General features: G+C 32.8%; 1 protein-coding gene across 2 annotated transcripts in view; it reads right to left on the bottom strand.

Moving 5' to 3' along the window:
• The window catches only part of rk (G-protein coupled receptor rickets), an 896029-nt gene that overhangs the window by 493939 nt on the left and 376266 nt on the right, over positions 1-25824 (bottom strand). For both annotated transcript variants that reach the window (XM_072536684.1, XM_072536673.1), the window contains exon 2: positions 10202-10273. In XM_072536684.1, the coding sequence (XP_072392785.1) occupies positions 10202-10273 (72 nt within the window). The remainder of the gene's footprint in view (positions 1-10201; positions 10274-25824) is intronic.

Consider the following 25824-nt stretch of genomic DNA (forward strand, 5'->3'; position numbering starts at 1 on the left):
TTTTTTGGCACTTGGAAATTTTGTGCCCGTTTTGTCAGCATCTGCTGCAATATTTTGAGGATGGGCTGATGATACTTGGGTTGTGAGGAGCCTTACAGGGTCTGATCATGCCATCTATACAGATGCCATTGATCAGAGCATCTGTAAAGTAGTACTCAGACAGTCTTACGGATTAAATCGCGTCGATATTATCATTGCACTCAGCTTTAGACATCCTCTTTGATGTCTTCTTCAGGGCTTCTGACGTCTCAGTCTCTCGAGTCCCCATACACTAAAACACTAATCACTTACCAATGCATTACTACCACTGAGAATAGAGGACGGTTCAGTTATATTTATACTGTCGATGGTGACTTGGTTTGGGTGATTGTTGACGTGGGGTTAGCGTGGGTTTTGGCGCGGGGTTTGGCGCAAACATTTCTGACAGTAGAATTTTGATTCGCGGGTGGAGTGGACGATATTTTCTTTATGAGATTTCTTCATATCAAAGGTAACCGTAACCCGTCATCTCTTTTATTGAGACAATTTGGCCTTTTTTTTAATTTCTATGGTTTCTCAGATCATTCTTGGTTTATAGAAGCGGATGGAAGCTATGGTTTTTTCAAACCATAGCTATGAATGGTATGGAGTTTTTAAAATCAATTTTGTGGCCTGTGTGAAGATGGTGTTAACCTAGAGCTGAAATTGAATCGTAATTGCGAACAAAATGGAATGTTCATAAATACGATTTACGATTCTACGATTTTTTTGGCCTATATAGGATTGGGAGCAATCTGCACAAGGAATTTCATAAACTCCGCATTGTTAATTTGAAATGTTGTCGTTGATTGATCATATAAGAAATGAAAGTTGGGGGTAAATATTGTGTTTGTTTCTCTTGATTTAAGAATTTTGTCGATTTTGTCAGTGACATCTTTGATGTAAGGAAGAAAACTTTTATATGAAGAGGATCTGAGTCTTTGGGTTGAGATTGAGTGAGAGATTGATGTCTGTGAATGCTCCTATTGAAATAATTGTCGCGGTAACCAATTCGGATGGGGGCTTGTTTTAAACTAGAAAACAAGCCCTCGTCCATACATCCAAAAATACAGAAAATTATTTTAAATCTCGAACAAATACATTAAAAGTATTTTCTCCAAATAGTTTAACCAATTGGTTAGTAAACGTTCTCTCCACTTCAAATTCCTCCTGCTATTTTGAACTTCCTGAATTTGAATTCAGAATTTTAGGTGTTTTTTTTTTATTTATTTTGCTTCAACTACCTATGGTTATTAGCATAACAAACTACAAAAATAGATGAACAAAGTATATACTATTTAAATGGGAATAAGCCACACTTAAAGTTTAAAGTGAGTTTCTTGACGTTTTAATTTCATAAATTATAAACTCACTTTAACCTTTAATTGTGGCTTTTTCCCATTTAAATAGTATCTACTTTAAAATGCCACAAGAAAATAGCTTCAGAACAATATTGATGAACAAAAATTCACCATACCTAGACATATACAAAATAATAATTGCAGATAAGGTATACAATATATATTTTAATTATTGATGTATTTTGTTCAATTTTATTAATAAAATTTACAGATTTTAAGAATTCTACCAAGTCAGTCAGAAATTTTTGGATGGTGGTGATATAGTCTTTCAACTCAGTATATTGGACAGTCGATCAAAAGCTTTACTCCACCTACTAAGGACACCGGTTTAGCTTCTAGATTTGTTATCAGAGAACTACTGCAATATTCAGAGGAATTCTCGATAAACATTGAAACTTCACCACTGGCATGTTCTTGATTTTGTCGAATTTTGAAAATACTTGTATAATTTCTTAAATAATTATGAATCTTGTTGTTTTTAAAATGAATTTCTTGTAGACAAAATATAGAAGAAAAATTTTGAGCAAATATTAACTGTAACACGCAGAGTAACTTTTAAAAATTCACTTATTAATGAACAACTTTTTACCCATAGCTTTAACGATATAAAATATTATTATTATTAAATTCGAAGAAACTAATAAAATTTTTCGGAAAGTCATATCTTTCACCATATTTGCTCCTATTCATATACATACATTTCATTCATTCTTCGATTCAATAACTGTTCAACTCACTTATGGCGTTTATTGCTAATGCAACTCATTTTGAAAGCTCCACCGGAAATGAAGCGATCCTAGTCTAGCGAAATTCGGCTTTCTACTTAAACCAATAAACAGTGTAGGTCTAATACATAATAAAAAATATAATATTTAGTATGACATGTACTATAGACAGTTCACAGTAAATAGAGGTTTAAAACAAGGATATCCGCTATTAACGAATTTATTCAACCTAGTATTAGGACAAATCGTAATAAGATCAAAATATAAGCACAAACAGAACAATTTTCAATAGCAGGGAACAGTACATAGCGTACGCGGATGATGTGGTGATACTACCGAGAACAAAAAACATTTAGAAAAAGTTTTCCAAAAATTTGAAGAAGAGGCAAAAAAATACGAATTAATAATAAACCAAACAAAAACGCAATATATGGAAATGAGAGGAGACATAACAAATAATAACAAATGTATCAAAATGAAAGGAGCAGAGACTGTCTATAGTTTTAAAAAAGGGTCAGAATTTGAATACTTAGGAGTAACCATAACGAACACGGGAAAAGAAGAAAAAGAGATAGACAAAATATTAATGAAACGAAGCAGGGCGATAGTGTCACTAAATTCATTACTGAAAGCAAAAAATGTACCAAGAACAGCTAAACTGCGAATCTACGAGAGAGTAATCAGACCCACAGTGATGTATGCCAGTGAAACGTGGATTATGAACCAGCAGGAAGAAAATGAAGTAGAGATCTGGGGAAGAAAGGTGCTCAAAAAAATCTTTGGAGCAATAAAGACGGCAGAGAATATTTGCAGAAGACGAACGAATAAAGAAATAATGAGGATGTATGGAAAACCAACAATTACGGCAAAAATACGAGCCCAAAGAGCTAGACGGCTTCGTCACATTATACGAATGCCAGAGAATCGAAATGGTAAAACAATACTAAAGGAAGGAGAAATAAGTAAAAAAAGAAGAGGACGCCCAAAGAAGAAATGGTTCGAAGCATTAAAGCAAGACTTGTCAGAAATAGGCGTGAGAAATTGGAGAAAGAAAGCAAGGGACCGAAAAAAATGAAGAGAAATAACCAAGTTTTTAGAAGCCAGGGGCCTACAAGACCTGTAGCGCTGTTTTGACCTCAAACCATGCTAATGAAAAATATGAAAAATATTCCAATAGTGATAAATTATTAAAAAAATACAAAATAGTATTATTTAACCCTCTCATGCATTGAGTCCACTCCAGTGAACAGATTTTTTAACTTCAAAAAATATATTCTAATTATAAGAAACTTTTGAAAAATGCATGAAATCCCTTTTAGGGGACTCTAATCAAGTAGCTACTACTGCTACCTACAATATTTATTTTGAAAATCAAAGTTTGTTTATGTTAGTATCTATAAATCACCTGACCGCAATGGCCACCTGTGAATTGCCTAAAATAACTGACCGTAGTTTCTATGAAAAAGCAAAAAAAAGGTAAAAAAATATTTTTCTTATAGAATTATATATTTTACACAATTAGCCTTTGTTATAATTTCAAAATAATTGACAAGCACTCGACTATAAAATGTCCCGAAAACCATTATCAGCGGCAGAACGGCAAGATATTGCTAATGATTTATGGTATTCCGATGATAAAGAATCTCCTGAAGTAGGTGGCATTTAAAGTGACTCTAAAATTGAAGATCATTTTTCGAAAGCAAATGAGGAATTGATATTGAGTGATAATGAATAATAATGTGTAGCTATAAGTTCCCAAATTTCAGAGTGTGTAATTTTTGAAACTAAGGCTGGAATTAACTAGAATAGTCAACCACAACCGACAGGTCGTATGCGATCTTGCGACATAATAAAAAGTAAAGTTCACAAAGTAATATTAGCCCCTGGTCAAAGAGTAAATGATCCTATTGATTCCTTTTGTTTGTTTGTGGATAAAAAAATTGTGAACAAAATAGTGAAGTGTACAAATAAAGAAGCCGAAAAAGTCCTATGGGAAAACTAGAAATATTGCGACTCTACAGAGCTATATGCCTTTATTGGACTACTACTAACTGCAGTGCACCTGAGTGCCAACATCCATAATGTAGATATACTTTGGAGTAAGTTTTATGGATCTACTATATTTAAAGCTACCATGGGGTTAAAACGATTCAAAAATTTGCTAAGATTTTTTCGATTTGACGATAAGAACACGAGGTCTGAACGAAGAAGAATTAGCAGCAATACGCGATGTGTGGAATCAAGTCAACCAAAACTTTCAGAAATACTATTTACCAGGAAAAAACATAACGGTAGATGAGCAACTTGTTCTGTATCGAGGTAGGTGTCCTTACAAGCAGTATATGCCTTCAAAGCCAGATAAGTATGACATGAAAATATGGTGGGCCTGTGACTCGGAAACATATTCCCCTTTAGTTGGAATAACATATACAGAAAAAAACGGAAATACAGTAGCCAAAGGTCTTACATCTGAAGTTGTAAAGCAACTCGTTTGCCTTAATATAATTCCAAGAGAAATGTGACTTGCTTGAACTATTTCACTGATCTTGCTTTTGCACATGAATTACTGGCAAATTCACTAACTCTTGTGGGCACAGTGAAAAAAAAATAAGATATTTGTTCCTCGGGAATTTCTAGCAAACAAGAACCGGTTAGAGAAATCTTCAATTTTCGGATTCACTTCAAAAGCATCTCTTGTTTGTTACGTTCCGAAAAATCAAATAAGTGTCCTAATCCTGTATTCCATGCATTACAATACTTACTGTGCAGATGATGTTGACAAAAAACCAGATATGATGCTCTATTATAATAATACAGAATGTGGTGTCGATACGCTAGACCAAATGGTTCATAAATATATGTGCAAAAAACGAAATAACCGTTGACCTTTTGCATTTTTTATGAATATTTTAGACGTGGCTGGGGTAGCCTCATTTATTACTTGGACAAATTTACATCCAAAATGGAACTAAAAAAAAATAAAAGGAGGAGATTGTAGAACAACTAGTGTTGCCTCAAATGTTGAGAAGAAAATCAAGGGGACTACAATGGGAAACAAAACAGTGTATTGAAAAATGCCTACGGGAAGTTGAACAACACAACAAAAAGCAAAAACTAGAAAAATCTCCAGTTTTAACAAGAAAAAGGTGTCACATGTTCCCAACAAAAAAGGACAGGAAACAAAAACAAATTTGTGAAATATGAAGTAGAAATGTGTGTATACTTATCTATTGTTTTTTTATATTTATTGTTTTTTAACCTAATACCTAATAACAATTTAATTTGTCGTATCAATTTGCTATTCTAGTTGGGAATAAGCTAGTATTGTGGCTTAGTCCCAACTAAAATAGTAAATTGATATGAGAGAGTATTAATTTGTAAAAGTCAAATAATTATATTCTTCTGACTTATGCGTTTTATTCATTTTATAAGGATTGTTTTTGTCGGTACTTTATAAATGAGCTGCTAATTACCATAATCTTTTCTCCGAAGCGTTTTCACACAATACTGAAAGGCAACAACACCGTAATCTTTTTCCAGGGTATGTGTAAACGTCAACCCCTCTTTTCAAATAAAATGGCCTGGTATATTTAAAAAAGGTTTTATTTATTTATTAACTCTTTATTTGGCTTCAAATATTTATTACTTGTGAATAAATATTTTTTCTACAAAAGTTTTCTTGCATTTCATTATTTTGTGCAAATCCTTCAGGTAAATCGCACCCTCGAGGTAGACCGCATACTAGTAGCACCTTTTTTTTAATCTAGACAATTTAAATTTAATTTTAATAAAAAATCAAAAAAGAATATTAGAAATATATGGGTAAATATGAATAGTACATTGAAGTACAGTGGTGGGCCCACTGGACCCGAGTTGCCCGGTTACGTAAGTAAAATGTGTTGACCAGATACGAGTTAAATATATAGTATACTGTCAATTTTAATAAACACTGGCCGACAAGAAAGTTACTAGTCAAATCTAAAGAAAGTGTCATAATCTAAATAGCCAATTTGGATACATTTAATTATGTACATAAAGTGGTAAGTGTTACAATAATAGTAATAAAAATATGACTAAAGAAAAACTGAAGTTTGTTTGCTGTAGTTAAATATTATCTTGTTTTCAACCTTAGTTTTGAAAATGTATTCAATATATTGTCCTTTACTAGTTTGCTTCTTATTCATTTAAAGATTTTTTCTTTAGAGTTACATTACTGAATATACGTGTGATATTTTGGATAGTTTTTCCAGAAAATATTGTGTGATACAAATGTTCGTGTTATGTGCCAATAATTGTATTATATCTAGAATAAACTTAGTCTGAAAATGCTACTGAAAATTCGGCTTTCGCGGAAAAAATTGTTTAAATGCTGATTCAATCCTCTCATTTTCTATAAATTTGTGGTTTTTAATAAAGCAAAAAGTTGTACCCAACCAGTTAGGTTATGTATTATGTAGTTTTGTGTAAAAATGACTAACCTTTTAATCAAAGCTATATTTATTTCATCGCATACTCCAATTACAATTTTATTCATGACCAAGGCCAAATGTTATTATTTACAAAATAGTTATAAATATTTTCTAGTTTATTCGTTATTCTAAAGATATTTTTGTAACGATCTTGTAGCATTTCAAATCACCTTGTATATGTTAAAACACCGAAAAAGTATTTTCAATCATTTTGCACGTCTGGAGTTAATATAAACACATTTTAAAGTTTGTTTATATATCACAGATGTGTATTTCCTCGGTATTCTTCTGATCGAGAGCCGCTTTTAGGATATTCGGCATGTCAAATAAATAGGAATTTAACCGTGTATGTTTTGTTTATATCGAGTTAAGCGAATGATTTTTAAAGATAATTACATCCTTGTCCGTAAAGCCGCTGTCAAGGGCAGTTGGTTTCGTTGTAGTCCAAATTTTCGTCAAATTCGTAGTTTTTCCGTTTTTCGTCTTTTATTATGGGAAAATATGTAGTATTGTAGCAGTTCAATGTGTAGTTATAGTTTTAAGTGAGGTTGGGGAGAATCTTGGTTGAGACAAGACGCGGCGAGTGTCGGCGTTAAGAAGCCGGCAAATTTGTTAAAAAAAAGTGAATTATACTCAATGTAATGTGTCAATTTTGAACGAGTAATCACTGTGTTTTATTTTACATGCCGTCTCTCATCTGAGATATTTGTAAAACGGCGTTTACAACAACTTTGAAGGATAACCACATGTTTCCATTTTGTCCAGCAGCTTCCATCCTCGTTTTGTTTGTCCCCAAAAATTTCAAAAGAAAGAAATTAACATTTAGTGAACTACCAGGGACTATTTTATAGTTAAACTTTTTTTATATAAAAATAAACAGTTTCCATTTGTAACATTATAAGATCTGTAAATTATAACCACATAAATTTTAATCTGTTTTGTTAAATAATTGATTTAATAACAGGTTAGGAAGTTGTGATAGTTAAAATTATAAATGTTAGGGTGTGGCTAAGCTGTCATATTAATTGTTCTCAAGTTTTAAAATTTGGTGTTGACATCTGAAAGCTAGTTTTATTTTTGACATTTGGTAAATATCTAATCATATTTGAGATTTTGTTTTGTTTTTAAAAAAAAATGTTAACCACTATGCATAGTTTCATTTAAAACGCTATTTTTCATTTCTAATTTTTTCCGTTACAAATATCGCCCATTAACAATTATTGTAAGTTCTTGTAGTATCTACAACTTCTAAAGATTGTAAACGGATAGTAATATAGTAAGTTTGTTTTTTATTATTACTATTTTTGTAACTGTTTGTGATAAGATAACAATAAATGTGTAATTTTTTTCTCTAAACAAAAGAGTATTTACTTCTTTTAAAAAGATTCGAACCCCCTTTTGTATTTTTTAGGAAGGAAGAGCCTTTCGTTCATCCAGCAGGAAGATTCTTCTAAGCGACGTCAATTTTAAATAGCTTGAGAACCATCTTGTGTTTTGTTTGTCCAGGAGACTGATGCATGATACTATAACTAACAAGATAAGTCAACGCGCATGTTCTTGTATCTCTCTCGCATACCTGTGACATAAGCCCGAGACAACTTTAATGATGCCAAGTTAAATGCTCTATCTGATGATATCCCGTGGGATTCATAACAGTGACTGATATTTTTATTTATTCATTGATGTAGTAAAGACTTTGTATATTATATTGTTATATAAATTTTGTGGTGAAAACATTCAGTTTACTGTGTTAATATCACCTAATTTATTTATCGTACGCAACTTCCTCTCGACTACCTGTAGCTACTTTATAACGAAGACTAATTATTTGCTTGCCATAATGTATTGTGCAGTGGTGGGTTGTTTAAACAATTATAATAAAAAAGTAAATCTTTTTCGAAGTGTCGTCTTTTTGTGTTTCCTAGAGACAAACAAATGCGTAATGTATGGGTCTTCAAGTGTTTTCAGCGAGACAAATTTAATGTAGAAACCGCGAGAATATGATCAAAACATTCTACAGAAGCTGACTATTGTTCAAAAGAAAAACTATTGTGAAATATTATTGCTAATAGTATAATTAATTATTATGAAATTGTAACTGAAGAGATATTTTTCTCGCTAAACCTTCCTAGTGGTGACACAAAAATTAACCCTGAAAATTTAATTAACAGTCATCAGGATTTTATTAATTCGAATCTAAAAGACCTGGAATGGGATTGATTGAAAAATTTAGCCGATTTCATTGCATTTAAGTTACAAAAAAAAAAGAAATACTTCGATATATTCCGGACGCTAACGATAAATCGTTTAGATGGGGTAAACCATGTTTCTGAGGGTGGTTTACTCAAACCAACACTGGAATTTGTAACTAAATGTAGTGAACTGGAACATATTTTTCGTAGTTGTAATGAAAACAACAACAAATTAAAAATAACTAAAAATTATTTAAAAAAACCTAACAGAAGCTGCAAAATACGTAAATGTTAGCGAAGATGTAAAATTACTTATTTTATATGTAAAATGTATTTAATACTAATTCTAAATAAAAATATTAAAGATAATTATTACAATATCCGCAAGAGAAAAATCACAAAGATTGTAAAATAAATGTCTAAATGATATTCATAAAGTCTGAAGTATGACCTGCTTTTACTTATGTTTCAAATTCTTTACATTTTACCGGCCTTTTATATTTAATTTATGTTTGGTAGCAATATCTATTTTGTTTGTAATACACACAATCAAATCGAAGATTCATATATTTCTTTAATTAATTTTACAAATTATTTAATAATTTTCAAACCACGTTTTCACACAAAGTAACTTGTTATGACTTCTTAGTGCACGATATGGCATCGAGGAATACTTACCGTTAACAGTTTAAGTTTCAAAGTTGTTCATTACAGTAATGGAACAACGTTGCCATATGATGCATCGTTAAAATAAAATCCACACAAGTCCCCTGGCTTTGTCTCGCTATGACGTCATGCTAAAAGTCGATTAAAATCAGAACATCAAGTGAACATACCTTGTTTGTTATAGTATCATGAGACTGATGTAAGTACCCCTTTTGTTTCATTTTAGTAGTTACCCTATTCCAGCTCCCTTGTCATTCAACTTATCCACGCCCAGCTCTCCAGAAAACCCCTGAGTAGCCGTTCGCAAACGTTTTGGTTTGTTTTGCTTACCCTATCTCTATCCCCGTAATTTCTGTCCCCATTTTTAACCCCCTATAGTAATACCCTAGCTGATAGGCAAAATAATCGTTACAATATTTGACTTAGTGATTACTAAAACGTCAAAAAACTATTTTCAAACGCGTTTTTAAACTTATTTTTCAATGCAACTAGAGTATTCTCCGCAGTGTAACGTCTCCTTGTCGAAATTCCACACGACTAAAAATTTAACAAAGTGATTGAATAGATGGTCGACGAAAAGCAGGTCCCGTCTTTCGGTAATGTGTCTGCGATATGTCCGTAGAAGAGGTGAGTGTCCCCGAACGATGTTGGAAAGCGACCATCTCCTTCATCGTTTGGCACATTCCAACTGCAATTTTGGGGCTTCTATTCGCGAAAATATGGAAAAGTTTGTACGGAAATGCCGTGCATAGAAATTTGTTAATACTTACAGTTCTTCTAGGTGGATGTAGCGGGCAAACGATGTCTCGTCTATTGTCGAGATATTGTTGCTGGCTAGATCCCTGGAAATCAAAGAAAAGTATATTAAAATATATCGGATTATATTATGTAAAAGTCTTATGATATCGAGCTTTTGCTAAATTTATTTGCTTTATCAGGATACGCTAAAATAAATTTAAATCAATTTTTCAATAATACAATCAAAAACGAAAGAACATTGTATAAGAAGCATAAAAACCTACAACATGAGGTTAGTCCATAAGATTTACAATGTTTTAATTATTATAAATTTAGAAAGTTCATAATTAAATAAATAATTTTGAAATTTAATTTATGTCAAAAATACACTCGTCTGTGTTTATTATATTGTACGTTTTTGATAACTAGTTTTTGATTGTTTAATGATAGTTTTTGAACTTTAATTTTTTCTGTCTTCCTCCTTTTTAAGGCAAGGACGACAACAGAATAGTATTTTTTCCATAGCTAATGTTAAAATGTTGCTCTAACAACTGTTTTGAGTAGATAAAGTATCACTTTAACCGCAAGGGTAGATAAAGTGACACTTTAACAGCAAGAGTAGATAAAATGTTTTAACTTTTTTTTTATTCAATAAAATTTACAAATTCAAACACATTAAGGATTACAAACATCTGAAATTTTACAATTAAAATTATTAGAAATATCTATTTTTGAAGCATCACAACTTGTACTCGTTTGATTAAACACTTGATTCGAGGTACTGGATTGATTTTCTGGTCCGAAAAGTATACACTTGGATACAGCAATCTTATTGCTTATTGACTCTTCAATGGAAGATTCTGCAACAGATGACGATTTCCATCCACCTAAACGTTTAACTTTTACTAGATCAGCTCCAAAATTTGCGAACATAGTAGCTGAAGAACGACGGAAACAATGCCCCGTGTACATTTCTGAATTTGCAAGTTTCAAAAAATCTGCAATCTTCTTGGGGATATTATATATATTGTTAATCCCCACCGGTTGAGTAGTGCACTTTTGCTGTCGGTAATTTACAAAAAACTTACTGTGAGGTACGTTTTTGGGGCGTAAGGCAATATACTTTCTCACAATTTCCAAGAAACTCAGTCCACTTTTCTTGTCAGTAATACAAAACGACATTTCCTGCTTGGTTTTAGTATCAGATAATGAAACCATTATCACCGATTTTCTGTCGTCCACGTTAAACACTTCTAACTTGTACAATTCATCGGACCTAGTCGCTCCATGCACACCAAAAATAGCAATAATCTTCATCAACAAATAGACGTCATTAGGAGCTTTTGTCAGAAATTTAATAATGTCATCTGGTGGTTAACTTGCTGAATTTAGAAATGTCACAATTTTCATTCACCAACAACGTACGCTTCAGCATCGAATAATACGACCATAATGACGATGGCATCGCTTTCTTCGACTTTTCAGAAAAATACGCCAGAAGTATTTTTTCACTCACGCCATTGATATTCTTAATGCATTTCCACTTTTTAAAAGACTGGTATTCTTTCTCATACATCATCCTAGATTTTTGTGGCAACAATAAACTTTCTGCTTCCAACGCTGCATTTTCTACATCTGATGGCAGGTTTTCCTTTTTTTGTGTCAATTCTTTTCCGTCCATTTTGTATTTATTCACTTTGTACACAAAACGCAACAATATTCTCTGCAAAAACCAAAACGTAACATTTGTTTGACATTTGTTGACAGAGTAATTCATATCCCTAGCAACGGAGTAACGCAATTGCGATTTTTGTGCTAAAAATTACAATTTTCTTTGAAATTATATTTTTCACCTGAACGTGAAGTCTTGCTATAGAAAAAAATTTTTATTGCACAAGACAATAAAATCGCATTATCTTCTCGAGCATAATTAGCTTCTCGACTGACGTCTTGACACTGAAAAACGCTCTCGAAGTACAATTTTATCGTCTTGTACAATAAATAACTATTAATTTGTTGTACAATTTTTATAACAAATAAGTCACATTTGGAGAGTCGCTGAACTTTTTGCGTGAAGTCGTCTTATGAAATCGACCTATCCGTATAAAACCAACGTAATTGTAGGTTGGCAAATTATTTGTTGGGAAAGCTCGAGTTTTGTATTATATTTTGTGCCGATCACCAAATTCGCAGCAAATTTTTTAGGATCAACAAAATGTTCATAAGAATTAAAAATTAATTTTTTAGAATAATAAACTTCTTGCATTAAAGGGCCGGCCTTTTCACCTCCAGATAAATATTGTCTTATATGACAGATAGTTATCTGAATGATAGATATTTACTTATAAAATAAAATGTACCCGTCTTTTTACGTCAAATTATGTTGCGGTTAGTTATCTGTAAGATAAATGTAAAATTTATTTCGGAACAGACCAATTTTTAATTAATTGTCAAAGAAATCACAATAATGTTTTAATATCTCTTTTGATTATACAATTTTTGGTGGCGGGTTTTTCCATAATACTGAAAATATTATATAAGGTTGGCTCAAACACCTTCAACTTTAAAAGGTTCAGTAGTGTCTTCATTTAGCAATTCATTTTCAAAATGGTCTTGGTCTTTGATCTCTCGCTAGGTTATACTCGTAGTATGTTGTTGTATATTAGAACGGGTGAATCTTTTTAACGATACAGCCACTTCCAATGAATGAAATAATACCTAAACATTCTCTTCCATACCTAAAAAGTTATGTTGCATATCTGGTTCTAATATGAAATTCATTATAGAAATTGGATTGTTTAGTGGACTTCTTAAAAATGGCTTTACTTTATAATCAGAATCTGCTTGTAAGAACCCATTTCTATTATCTCCATTTAAACTTCTTTATCAAGAATATAGAATTATTTATTCCTACCTGGAGGAAGGTAGGTCTCTAGGTAGGTACCTAGAGAAACATATCCAAGAAGTATCACGAAATTGTCAGAATTTAAAATCAATATTCCATATGTTATATAGAAGATTTATTGAAAGTTTTAAAAATTTCCTACTACACTCTGGATATTTTGTATACTAACTTTGAGTCTTTTTTATATATAACTGAATGTATTTTATAATTATTAAAAGAATCTACAACCTAGGTAATCCATTTTTCTATTACCAAGATTATGAAAATAATAAATCACTAAACTAAGTAAGTAAAAATATGTACACACCTACGTTTATAATCATTTATTGACAACTAAATACAATATTTTCTCAGAGTATAGATCACTGTCGGTTTACTTAATCTTAACCTTTTAAAAACGTCTTTATCATTCTTCTTCTTCTTCGTCTAGCTATTCACGTCCACATCTGAACATAAGCCTCTTCAAGTCTTCCTTTCCATTGTTTTTTATTGTACGCTACTTGTAGCCAATTTTTCCCGGCAGTCCTTTTCAGATCATCTGTTTATCTTATAGGAGGTCTGCCTCTGGGTCTTTTGTGTTGGTATGGTCTCCAGGTTAAAATTGATCTGTGTCATTTGTTTAGATCGCTCCTAGCTACATGTCCAGCGTATTCCCATTTCAACTTTAATGATTTTTGCACCACATCGGTGACTTTGGTTTTCTGTCTTATCCATGTGTTTGTTTTCTTGTCCTTAAGTGATATACCTAGAATTGCTCTTTCCATCGCGTGTTGAGTGACTCTAAGTATATTCATATTCTTTTTTGTGATTGTCCATGTTTGTGCCGCATAAGTTAATATCGGAATAATGCATGCATCAAAAACTTTAGATCTAAGATGTAATTGAATTTGTTGATTTCTGAGTATATAGTTCAGTTTACCGAATGCTGCCCAAGCTAACTTTCTTCTTCTTTTTATTTCTTCAGTTTGAATTTCCCTATTTAGTATTATTTTTTGTCCTAAGTATATATATTCTTCAACTTTTTCTATAACTTTATCGTTTATTATTGTCACGGTGTCTTCGGAGTGCATGACTTTTGTTTTGTTTAAATTCATTTTCAGTCCTATTTTAGAAGATTCGGTATGTAGTTCTAAAAGCATGATTTGCATTTTTTGTAGGCCAGAAGCTATCAGGATTATGTCATCTGCAAATCGTAGATTACTGAGGTAGCGGCCATTGATATTTATTCCCTTATATTTCCAATTTAGGTTTTTAAAAACGTCCTCCAAAACTAAGGTGAACAGTTTGGGTGATAAAGTATCTCCCTGTGTGACTCCCCTGTTTAATGGTACAGGGTTTGTGTGTTTATTTTCATTAAGGTAGTATGTAGCTGTAGCTTGGTTCATAGTTTATTTTATTAAGTTAATATATCTGCTGTCTATTCTACAATTTTGCATTGCGTTTATCATTACAAAAATTAAAATGTTCAATTCTGCATCAAATATTATATTTTGGCACTAAGTTTATAAACACTAAAGATCATACTGATCATACTCTCTGAGTTCATTAAATCTTTTAATATCTATGTCTCTAACATATACTAAACAACAATATTTAGGTTATATTTTTGATATCTGTCAGTTTGTCTGTTCAGATTTTTTTTCCTTCTAAACTAATATAATTTAAATTATTTTGTATTAAATTGTACCTTAAAAATATTATTTAAAATATTAATAATACTAATATGTAATTAATACAGCAATATTAATTAAACGTATCATTTCAAGAACAAAATATGATTGAAATGTCAAATGGTGGTAGTTCAGATTTTTTTCCTAGATGGCGTCGTTAGTTTATTGGACAAACGATGTGTCTTGTTATTACCCTTTTATATCGATACATTTCTCTGCTTAACACATGGTGGTGTCCCGTTTGAATGGTTACGCAAGATTGTAACGCTTATGCCTTATTGAATAGGTTATATGAACAGTTACTATAAAATCTAGTTACGCAATAAAGTGACAGTTAATAATAATATGGCAACATGGCAAAATAACGTGGCTTTTTGCCATTTTTAATCTATTCACATTTAAAATTAACCACACCCCTGTTACTTCCAGCCCGTTACTCTAAAAAGTGCCTAATCGCCATCCTAACCAAATACCAACTGTGGACTTTTTTTTCATTAAAATTTACAAAAAAGTTACTTTGGGGAAATATCCGTTTAATGATATAATTTATAGAGATGAAGAAGAGAGGTGGAAGTGGGAAATTAAAGAATTCATATTTCCAGCGGCATAAATTGTATTAGAAATAAGTGTTGTTGGCAGATGCTGAAACGCTAAGCGGCTATCGTGTTTTTTAGCAGTTGAATAAAAAGTGTGAAAATGAGAAAAGCTCAGAAAGGGATTCATTATCATTATCTTCTTTGTGTATCTATATTAAAATATATTATCAATTTAAATTATGTGGAATTTTATAATCCAGAGCTCAATTTTGAGCCTTATTCTGTTCAATATAAATACAATCACCGGTACGAAAAACAGAGCACTTAAAATTTTAATTCTCTTTAAACTTTTATTATTATAATAACGTAAACACAAACGAATCAAACTGTTTTAAGTAATTTCTTATAAAACTTAAGTGCTTACCCGAAAAAAAGATGCATAAAAATCAAAATTAAGAAATACACTATTCTTATCACTTCTTAAAGGGTAAAGGTAGCTGTTGGTATTCTATTGTTAATCTTTTGTTCTTGTTAATGTGAGTAAACTGTTAAGTCGAATCAAGTGTCGACTACATTTTGAAGTTAAAATGCGTTGATTTAATCTCAAGAATTATGGTTGTAAATCCTGAAACAGCGGCTGCTACTGTTGCGTTGCTTCAAAATGAAAGAAGTTATATATAATATGTTGCTCAAAAGTATCAAATATCCAATAATACTGTGCATCGTATTTTTACGCGTTTCTTGGCAACTGAAGCATACTCTAGACCAGGGGTCACCAATTATATTCGGTGAGGGTCCGTTTAGAAAACCTACTAAGGTGAAACCGGGTGAGATGCCGCACCTTTCTTCTCACATTACAAAAATGAACATAGGTTTAACCTAAAAAAAATTCTAATCTCCAGGTTATTCGTTGATCATTACTTCAATGTATATCCCATATTAATAAATGTTGTGTAAAAGGGTTTTTTGTGTATTATCGGAAAACTAAACAAACTTACTTTGGCCATCTTACCCACCTGGGTGGGTAAGATGCCGCACAAGGGTAGGGAGAGATGGCTTATGGAAATTAACATAAAAAAAACAGTCTACACGTAAATTTTTATAAAAATAAAACACTTACAATTTATTTGTTAGTTTTAATTTGTTTTTTCAATTCTGCACGGCCACACATATTACACCTTACTTCATATAATGTGCAGGTTTCATGCATCCATCTAGCACACTTGATGCACTCAAGCCAATCTGCGTTAGATGTTGTTGTGTTATAATTTTAATAACACTCTACACAAACATTACTGTCGTGCACCGACTCGTCCTCACTTGAACTTAAAACAAAGTCAGACTCAGATGAAGAACTGTCTTCTTTTTGAGCATATTTTTTTTTTCTTTTCATAGCCTCTTACATTTGCATTCTTTTTTTATTACTATTTTCAGTTTTCTTCCCTTTAGTTAATTTCTTTTCTTTATCTTTTTTTTTCTCTCAACAAGAGCCAAGCGTTTCTTGGTTTTGTCAGCTATTACTTCTGGCGAGGTTAACACCTGAGGTGACTGTTTTCTTGAAGATGGCTTCCTTGAAATAGGTGTGGGAATTGGGGAAATCTCGAGAAGGAGTTTTGTCGGAGTTGACTTCCCCCGCAAACACGGCAAGTTATCTTTTATGGGCGTGACGATGATTGTAGTGACTTCTTTAGAGGTCGATGGTGTGGTCAAATCTTCTTTACCCATTAAAAAATTCTCAGTGGCTACGTCTTGGTTTGCAAATGCTTCTTCAAGTGTTGCATCAGTGACAGCGGAAGGATCAGTGACAGTGGAAGGATCAGTGACAGGAGAAGGATCAGAACTGGTTGATGGAACAGTAATTTCGTCTTCATCATTTAATTCTTGGTCAGATGGTGCGGAATCATAGTCTGTCCTTGCGAGAAATGCGTCTTCGGGAATAGCTGAAGGTTTAAAAGGGTAGACTCCACATGCCCTGAATCCTGAAATACCTGTCTGCACAGTTGCAGATTTTGATAAAAGCTTGAGCAAGCAGTTCTCCGAAATAACGCCTCTTCAATTTCTTTTCAGGATTAGCGTTTCCCCACTCGCTTGCTGCGTGTCTGTAGTGGGCCTTTAAGGGCTTACAAAAGGACCTGTCGAGTGGTTGTAAATATTGCGTGGTGTGGCTTGGTAGACATAGAAGTACAACATCATTATTGGAAGCACATGTCAAAATATCGGGAGAGTTCGTATGTGAGTCATGACCACCTAAAACTAACAAAAACTTGCCCGGTGGTTTTCGTGGTAAAAAGTGATCTTGAAACCACTTCATGAATATATTTTCATTAGTGTAGGCTGATTCCTTTTTCATTTCGATAGCCGCTCCTGCGGGCAATAATTCTTGCCAAATTTGTTGTTTTTTGACACCTTTAAAAATACAGAAAGGAGGTAAGAAGGCACCTTCAGCATTCGCGCAAGCTACCACTGTTACCGTCTCTCCTCTTTCCGTTGATTGTCTGACATGTACATCGCTGCCTTTTTTAGCCACAACAATGCCAGGTTCATTATTTAGTTGTAGGCCTGATTCGTCTACGTTTCAGATGCTACCAGGTTTGTTGATGAGGTGGTGTTCAGTTAACGTTTCATGTAAGAGCTCGAAGTATTCCTTGCATTCCTTCTCATAAACGTACCATTCCTTCTCATAAACGACTTAAACCAATCTGCACCAGCAATTCTTTTTGCTTTATTAAAGTTGTGCTTTATACCCATCGCTCAGCAAGGTTAAAGGCTATTTTCCTTACAGCTCTTCTTGTAGGCGCAAATTCACGAATTTGTGATGCATTAATGTGTTGGACCAATTTTCGCTCAGCGTCATAACCAAGCAATGGTGCAGGACCCATTGCTTGCTTTAAAAAATTGTTTTTTGCTATTCTGTTTCTTAAGGTTTTTTTCGGGAACACCGGTCGACTTTGCAGCTGATCGGATACTGACATTTTGGTTCTGTATAAGATTTATGGCAGCATCCAAATTAGTTTGGGTCCACGAACCTCTACTTGATACTCTTTTATAATTAGTTGGCATTTTCTGCAACAAAACAAATATATATATATTAATGGTATTTAAAACTGTGTAATAAATTAATTTTAATTATTTTTAGCTGCTGCTGCTTTTTAAAATAATTATAGTTTGGTATTAACCAAAAACATTCAAAAAAGATATGCAGCATTTCACCCAGGCTTACTAGCGGCATCTCTCCCCACAACAATGGGAGAGATGCCGCACGCTATTTTTGTGTTTCAAAATTGCTTATTATTGTCGTAACTTAACGAAGTTATTCTACAGGACAAGTACTAGATACATAATAATCTTGCAGCTATCTACTATTTACATTTCTTTAGTTTTAGATCTTTAAGGAAAAATCAATAAAATGTTTAGATACTTACAATATAGTAAAATGAAATTTTCGAATACACTGATTCAGTAACTCTAACCACACATCCGCACAACATACAGCTTTGCTAGTGACTAATGTACTGTAGGCTTGTAGGCACATTTCTTTGATGACACTTCAAGGTTCGTCTAGAGAGGGGGTGCGGCATCTCACCCGCCGCGGCATCTCACCCGGTTTTACCTTATATTTCCGCGGTCCGAGCACTAAACCAGGCAGTGGCTTATCCGGGGGGTTACTCAGAAACCCTCCAGTAGTTGTTACCCCCCCCCCTCAGAAGATCATCCTGGTTACGTAGGTTACGTTCTCTTAAATACAATAGAATTTTTATAAAATTCAACAGAATGGTTACAATGGCAGAAATATGCAAATTAAAATAATGTTATAATAAAATACAAAAGAAATTCATTTTATTGTGGTTCTATTACCTGAAAGTTTGGAAAAAACATTTTGGTTTTATTAAAGACTGGTTACTAGGTACGTCATAAATATGCTAAATAAAATAATTTTAGTGTTCAAATAGCTTACCTACTGTAGTTTGCTAAAATATTATTTTTAGGTAGGTACTTCCTGGAATTTTAGAAAGCTGTTAAGTCGAAACATATTGTTTAGATTACGAGTATTTCTTTATAATATTTTTTTTTACTGCCGTATTGCCAGATTCTAGTAAAAGACTAAGAAGGTATCCATTAAATTCTGACAGGCAACGATGGGGGAAATCTTTTTTGGATATCTACGTCACGAAACAAGACACGCTGGCATCTTTCGGCCGAATAGTATACAATCCAGAAGACACCAGGGTAGTGCCTGATTAACCATGTTCCGACTAAAACCTTAACCACCGTTCCAGAGAGGTGGCCTTGCCACTCAATGAACAACTAAAATAAAAAACTAAAAATTTATTATACGAAAATGGTTGCGTTTCGATTTAATTTGAGTTTCTTACCACTCCCTAACACGTGTTTCTGGGTCTACCTGTCATCAGAGAGAGTTTGTAAGAAAACTTTCTTAGAGTTTTCTTACAAACTCTCTCTGATGACGGGTAGACCCAGAAACACGTGTTAGGGAGTGGTAAGAAACTCAAATTAAATCGAAACAGAACCATTTTCGTATATTTATCGTCCTTACTCGACGCAATGAGTACAAGAAAGATGGTAATTTATATGGGTAAATTGTTGATGCATAGTGGAATATAAATATTCCCAGCATCGCTCTTAATGGCTTGATTAAGCGTGAGTATACAATTTATTTTAATTGCTATCGACACATTTAACTTCATCTTTAAAAATTTGTTAATAACCATACCTATTACCATAAATTAGAAAATGTTTCAGACGTTAGGTCATAAACTAATAAATAATATTAACCATAAATTTCAGATCCCTGGCTCAACTTCCTTCACAACTGCATCAGGAAGTAGTCTAGTTTCCTGAACTAACATTCCCATCATGGTCTGAGATCGAGACTAAGCTCCTTCGTCTATCTTGCCTTTCCACTATTATTCGCCCATTCTCCCTGCCACTGTATTATCATTCTTTCTCTCTCATTCTTATCTATATTTACATCCATCCTCCTCGCATACACCCTCGCTCGCTCTTTGCACAACAAAACGATCGGTACCACCGCTCCAATGACATATAAAGCCTCATTTGAAACTGTCCTATATGCGCTAGATACCTTGAGGAGCATTCGCCTCTGCGAAGTCTCCATCAGCTTAGCGTATTTCGCAGTGTTTAGTACGCTACACCACACGGGAGTAGCGTAGGTTACCACCGACTGGAAAACTCCATTTAGCACCTGTTCTGATGCATGATAATGCCAAGCCTCACAGTACGAGAATCAATCAACAGTTTTTAAATGAAGTAAACATTATCTAAAGGATTGGCCAGCATTGAGTCCAAAAGCAAACCCAATGGAACATGTTTGGGACATGCTTGGATACGAAGGATACGAAGTGGTGTTCCTGCCTCTTTAACTTTAAATTAGTTACAAGCTCTTTTAGAGGAATGGGAACTTATTCCTTAATAGGACATTTTTAATTTGATTTTAGGCATGTCAAGGAGAATTCAGGCAATAATTCGAGCACTTGAAGGAAATATTCATTATTAAAATTAGTTTGTCCGGACACATGAGTTAAGTTTTCCTTAATTGAGGGTCATTTTGTTACAACATTTACTTGCGTTTTTTCTTTAATTTTTAAATTGTTCTCTACTGAAACAGATCTTTGTTCAAAAGTTAAATTTTTATTGGAAATTACTTGAAGCAGTTTGCTTTACACACACATTGTTTAGAAATAAACAATGTTAAATATTTTAAAATTATTTTTAATTGTAATCATATATAATTCTGTCAAAAATAAAAATATTTTGCTTTCGAGTAAAAATATTACATACATTTTTCTAAAACACTTCATACACAACTAATAAAAGTTGATATCTAATGGTATATGGTATGGATCAGTATATTAAACCTGTTTTTATGGGAAAATAAAACTTTTTTTACTATTTTCCTTAAAATTTTATTATTTTCTCGAGTTAATGCGAAACAAAAAAAGTAAATAGACGTGAAATTAATTTGTTAAACGTCCCTTTATGTTTAAATTTACCACTGTAGTAGAGGTAGAGTCTTATAAAACATTTTGTATAAGGCTATAATGTAACTGGTCTAAGTTGGACCAACAAACACACTTTCACAAGATTTTATTGCGATTGGTTCAGTGGTTTTTGAATGTTAGCTTAGACAAACATCGAGACACGAGATTTTTATATATAAACATATACAAATAATACACAAACAAAACGTAACAATAAAACACTGAAAACTTTGTTTTCAAAACTTCCACAAAATTTATTTTAAATTCTTATCACTACAGCTGTTTCGGCTGATTGCCTTTCTCAAGTGATCTGTTTTTGGCATGGGTTTACACTTTATAGTCTCTAATGAAATAGGTTGAGGAGGGGAGAACTGTTTGTCTCAAGCTGGTCATTCAGAATTATATCTGTGTTTTTTAATTTGTTGATTTCCATAGATTCTAACAAAGATAGCTTAAGGCCTTTATTTTGAATGTGGAGAATTTTAAATTCGTCATTAAAAGAATGATTATGATCTAGAAGGTGAAGTGCGTATATAGAATCTGTTTTTCTATTACTGAAAGCCCTTTTATGTTCTGCTATTCGTTTATTAAAATTTCTACCTGTTTGACCAATGTAAGTTTTTGGGCAGTCGCCACATTTAAGTTTATACACACCACTGTGTAAGTTAATATATTTGCACATTTTAATATATTTGCCCAGGTTGTTATTTGTTCTGAAAGCTGGTGTTATTCCTTTCTTTTTTATGTGTTTGGCTATTTTTGTTGATATTTTGCCTGTATATGTAATCGAGCAGAAGGTACTGGGTTTTTTAATAATCTCTAACAGTTTTATTTTAGAACACTCTAAATTTTCACCTAAATTTACCATAAAAAATACAATAGAACTAGTCAATAAAATACAACATTTTCAGTTACCTAACAACTCCAGATTAATTTCATTTGACGTAAAAATCTTTTTCCTAGTATCCCTCCTACAGAAACTTTTATTCTAGTAAAAAACCTTTTAGACCAAAATAGTACAAATCCAATCATTACATCTGAAATTTTACATCTTCTTGAAGTTTGCATAAACCAGGACTACTTTGAATTTAATAATGAATTAAATACAAATAACTGTGCAGGACTTATAATGGGCAATCCTCTAAGCCCATTGCTATCAGATATTTTTATGGATCATCTAGAGACAAAGATTTCAAAACATCCCATATTCAAACAGTTTTTATATTGGTGGAGATACGTAGATGACGTACTGGTATGTTTCACAGGAACTAACAGGCAACTCGACCAATTTTTATCGTATATTAATTCTCTTCATAGTCATATTGAATTTACAATAGAAACAGAACAAAATCAATCCATAAATTTTTTAGATTTAAAAATTACCAAACTTAAAAACAAACATGACTTCTCCATATTTCATAAACCTACCCATACTGACACGACTATTCACAATTCATCATCCCATCCCACACAACATAAACTGGCAGCCTATCATAGTATGTTACATAGATTAACAGCAATTCCTATGTCAAAATACAATTTTGAGACAGAATTAAATATCATTAAGCAAATAGCAGTAAACAATGGATACAACGAACAAACAATTAATAAAATGTTAAATCAAAAACTACACAAGAAAGCCCTGAACTTAGTATTTCCACCACCAGAGAAAAAACCCAGTACCTTCTGCTCGATTACATATACAGGCAAAATATCAACAAAAATAGCCAAACACATAAAAAAGAAAGGAATAACACCAGCTTTCAGAACAAATAACAACCTAGGCAAATATATTAAAAACAACAAGAGCCAACATAAAAAACACTTACACAGTGGTGTGTACAAACTTAAATGTGGCGACTGCCCAAAAACTTACATTGGTCAAACAGGTAGAAATTTTAATAAACGAATAGCAGAACATAAACTAGAATCTATGGAAATCAACAAATTAAAAAACACAGATATAATTCTGAATGACCAGCTTGAGACAAACAGTTCTCCCCTCCTCAACCTATTTCATTAGAGACTATAAAGTGTAAACCCATGCCAAAAACAGATCACTTGAGAAAGGCAATCAGCCGAAACAGCTGTAGTGATAAGAATTTAAAATAAATTTTGTGGAAGTTTTGAAAACAAAGTTTTCAGTATTTTATTGTTACATAAAATGAATTTCCATCAAGTAACGGTCGAATCCGTCAATTACAAACAAAATAATTAACATTTTTGTTATACTGTTAGATGTTGTATCGTTAAGTTTTATATTTCTACATTATCCTAAAAATCCCCACTTTTTCGTATTTCCATTTCGTATTTTTAGTTTAGTTTTAATTGTCGTAATCTGCTTTTTATATATGTAGCTTTATATATGTAGCTACAAATATATACTTTCAAGTATATATTATTCTGCTTACATTTTTTACATTTTACTTAAAATTTGGTTTACATAATGAAACCTCCCTCTGTTCGACTGTTTATTATCTCTCACGCCCAAGCAGGAAATCACTAAACCCTCTTAACATGGACTGTTTGCTATCCTGCTGTAGGTTGGGTCATTTCAATTGCAAATACCATATATCGTGGGTTGGACGAAGCCAGGGAGGATTTAATTGAGCAACTAAACGCTTATCTGGATCTGTAAGTGAAATGTTGGGGATTGGTTTATTTACAGGATTTATTTGAATTTTTAATTTTTATTAATAAAAGCAATAATAGCTTTTCTTGTGGTGAAAGACAGAAAACAGGTGAGAATTTCTGGAAGAAATTGATGAAGTTAACAATAATAACAGAGATGAGCTACGGTTAATAAGTGTAATTAAAATTAAAAAAGAATTCAGTGAAATAAGGAACGGTAAATCCTCAGAGCCCTGGAGACATTCCTATTGAACTTGTGAAATTTGGTCTAGATATACTGCTGGAAATGCTAGGGGATATTTTAAAGTATTGCTTAAGTGAAAGCCGACATATTCCTGCAGATTAGAATTTAGTATGTAAGCTCCACCTACAAAAAAGGAGATCTACATAAAAGTATGCCATAATTATAGAGGGATTAGCTTCACTAACTCGGTGGAAACATTGTATGGCCGAATCCTTAAAAAACTAATAGAAGCGGAGTCCCAAGCTCTAAAAGAACAGATCGATTTCATATCTCTATTTAAAGTTTTGACAAGAACAGACCTGAAGACAACGTATATCAGAGCTCTACATAACATCTATAAGAATGCACTGAGTTGTATCTTAAACAGGGATGTTGCCTATAGCCTACTTTATTTAAAATTTATATTCAAGAGGCATTACAAAAAGAGAGACACAAATGATAAACCGGTTGCGCGTGTGAGTCCATTTCAATAAGATTGTAGAAATAAATGTTAGACTTACTCACACTCTATTTATTGAACCTTGGATGACCGGTTGTAAACAATAAAATTTGCTGCTTTGGAAGCTGTGTCCAGATAGGTTAACTTAAAATGCTAAAAATATCAAAACTTATAGGGTTCTTTTTAGAAATAGTGCCAATATTGCGTATGCATTGATGTAAGAGTATATAATTAGTACATAAGCGCATACCAAACGCTGATTTATGCTATAGTGTGGTCTGGTAATAATCAGCTTCATTACATAACGAACATTGTAGAATATTTCTTCAGCAGACAGTTGTTATGATATAAGAAAGAGCTATAGGTGTGATTGTTTATGTGTGTTGTGGTACAACCTTTTAGACGTTGCGGCTGTATTAAATTTGAAATTATTATGAAGGGCCAGAAAACCCGACTCTTCAAAAAAAATTTATTTTAAAAAATAATATACTGTTGTGAATTTATTAATTGTTAGGTCTTTATCAAAAGGTTCTTATCTAAATTTATTAAAAAGCACAATAACTGATATTAATTTATTTATCACTAAATATACATCATTTATTAAAAAGCGAACGTAACATTTATATCGCGAGCGCGAATCTTCTTTTTCACTGTTCCCTATTCTCCAAAAAGTCCTGTTATATATTCACTACTGTTAGACTCGAAAAGTCTAAAACCTTCTTGAGTATACGACGGCGAAACGGTAAAGGCAAACTGGATTTCCCTCGCATCGGTTCGACCCTATTCTGGAAGGTCGTTCAGGTACATAGAAGCCTCTCGTAAAATCTAAAACATATTAGAATTAGTCATCATATATTTTACAGTTATTTTTAGGCCAGGATATTTATCGTAACATTGCCCCCCTCTTAAAAGATGGTTCCTCCTGGAACCTTGTCGGGACTGGAACCGGAACTGTATGCTGGTATCGGCAACTGGACCCTCTTTTACAACTTCCAGTTGTATAAAAATGACAAGGGACGGTTTTCTCTCCGCACCAGTAACTATGCGGATTGCAACAGACTAACACCTGGACTTCGGTGTCTTTGAAGATCTCCTCCACCATATTTCGGATAACCCTCCAATCTAATTGCCGGCACTCCAACTTTGGCATGGCTAACTTTTGCACGTCGGACTCTAGTACGTGCTCTCTCAATTGAAGTAAGGCTTCCCA

Source organism: Diabrotica undecimpunctata, chromosome 1, assembly GCF_040954645.1.
Source record: "Diabrotica undecimpunctata isolate CICGRU chromosome 1, icDiaUnde3, whole genome shotgun sequence".
NCBI lineage: Eukaryota > Metazoa > Arthropoda > Insecta > Coleoptera > Chrysomelidae > Diabrotica > Diabrotica undecimpunctata.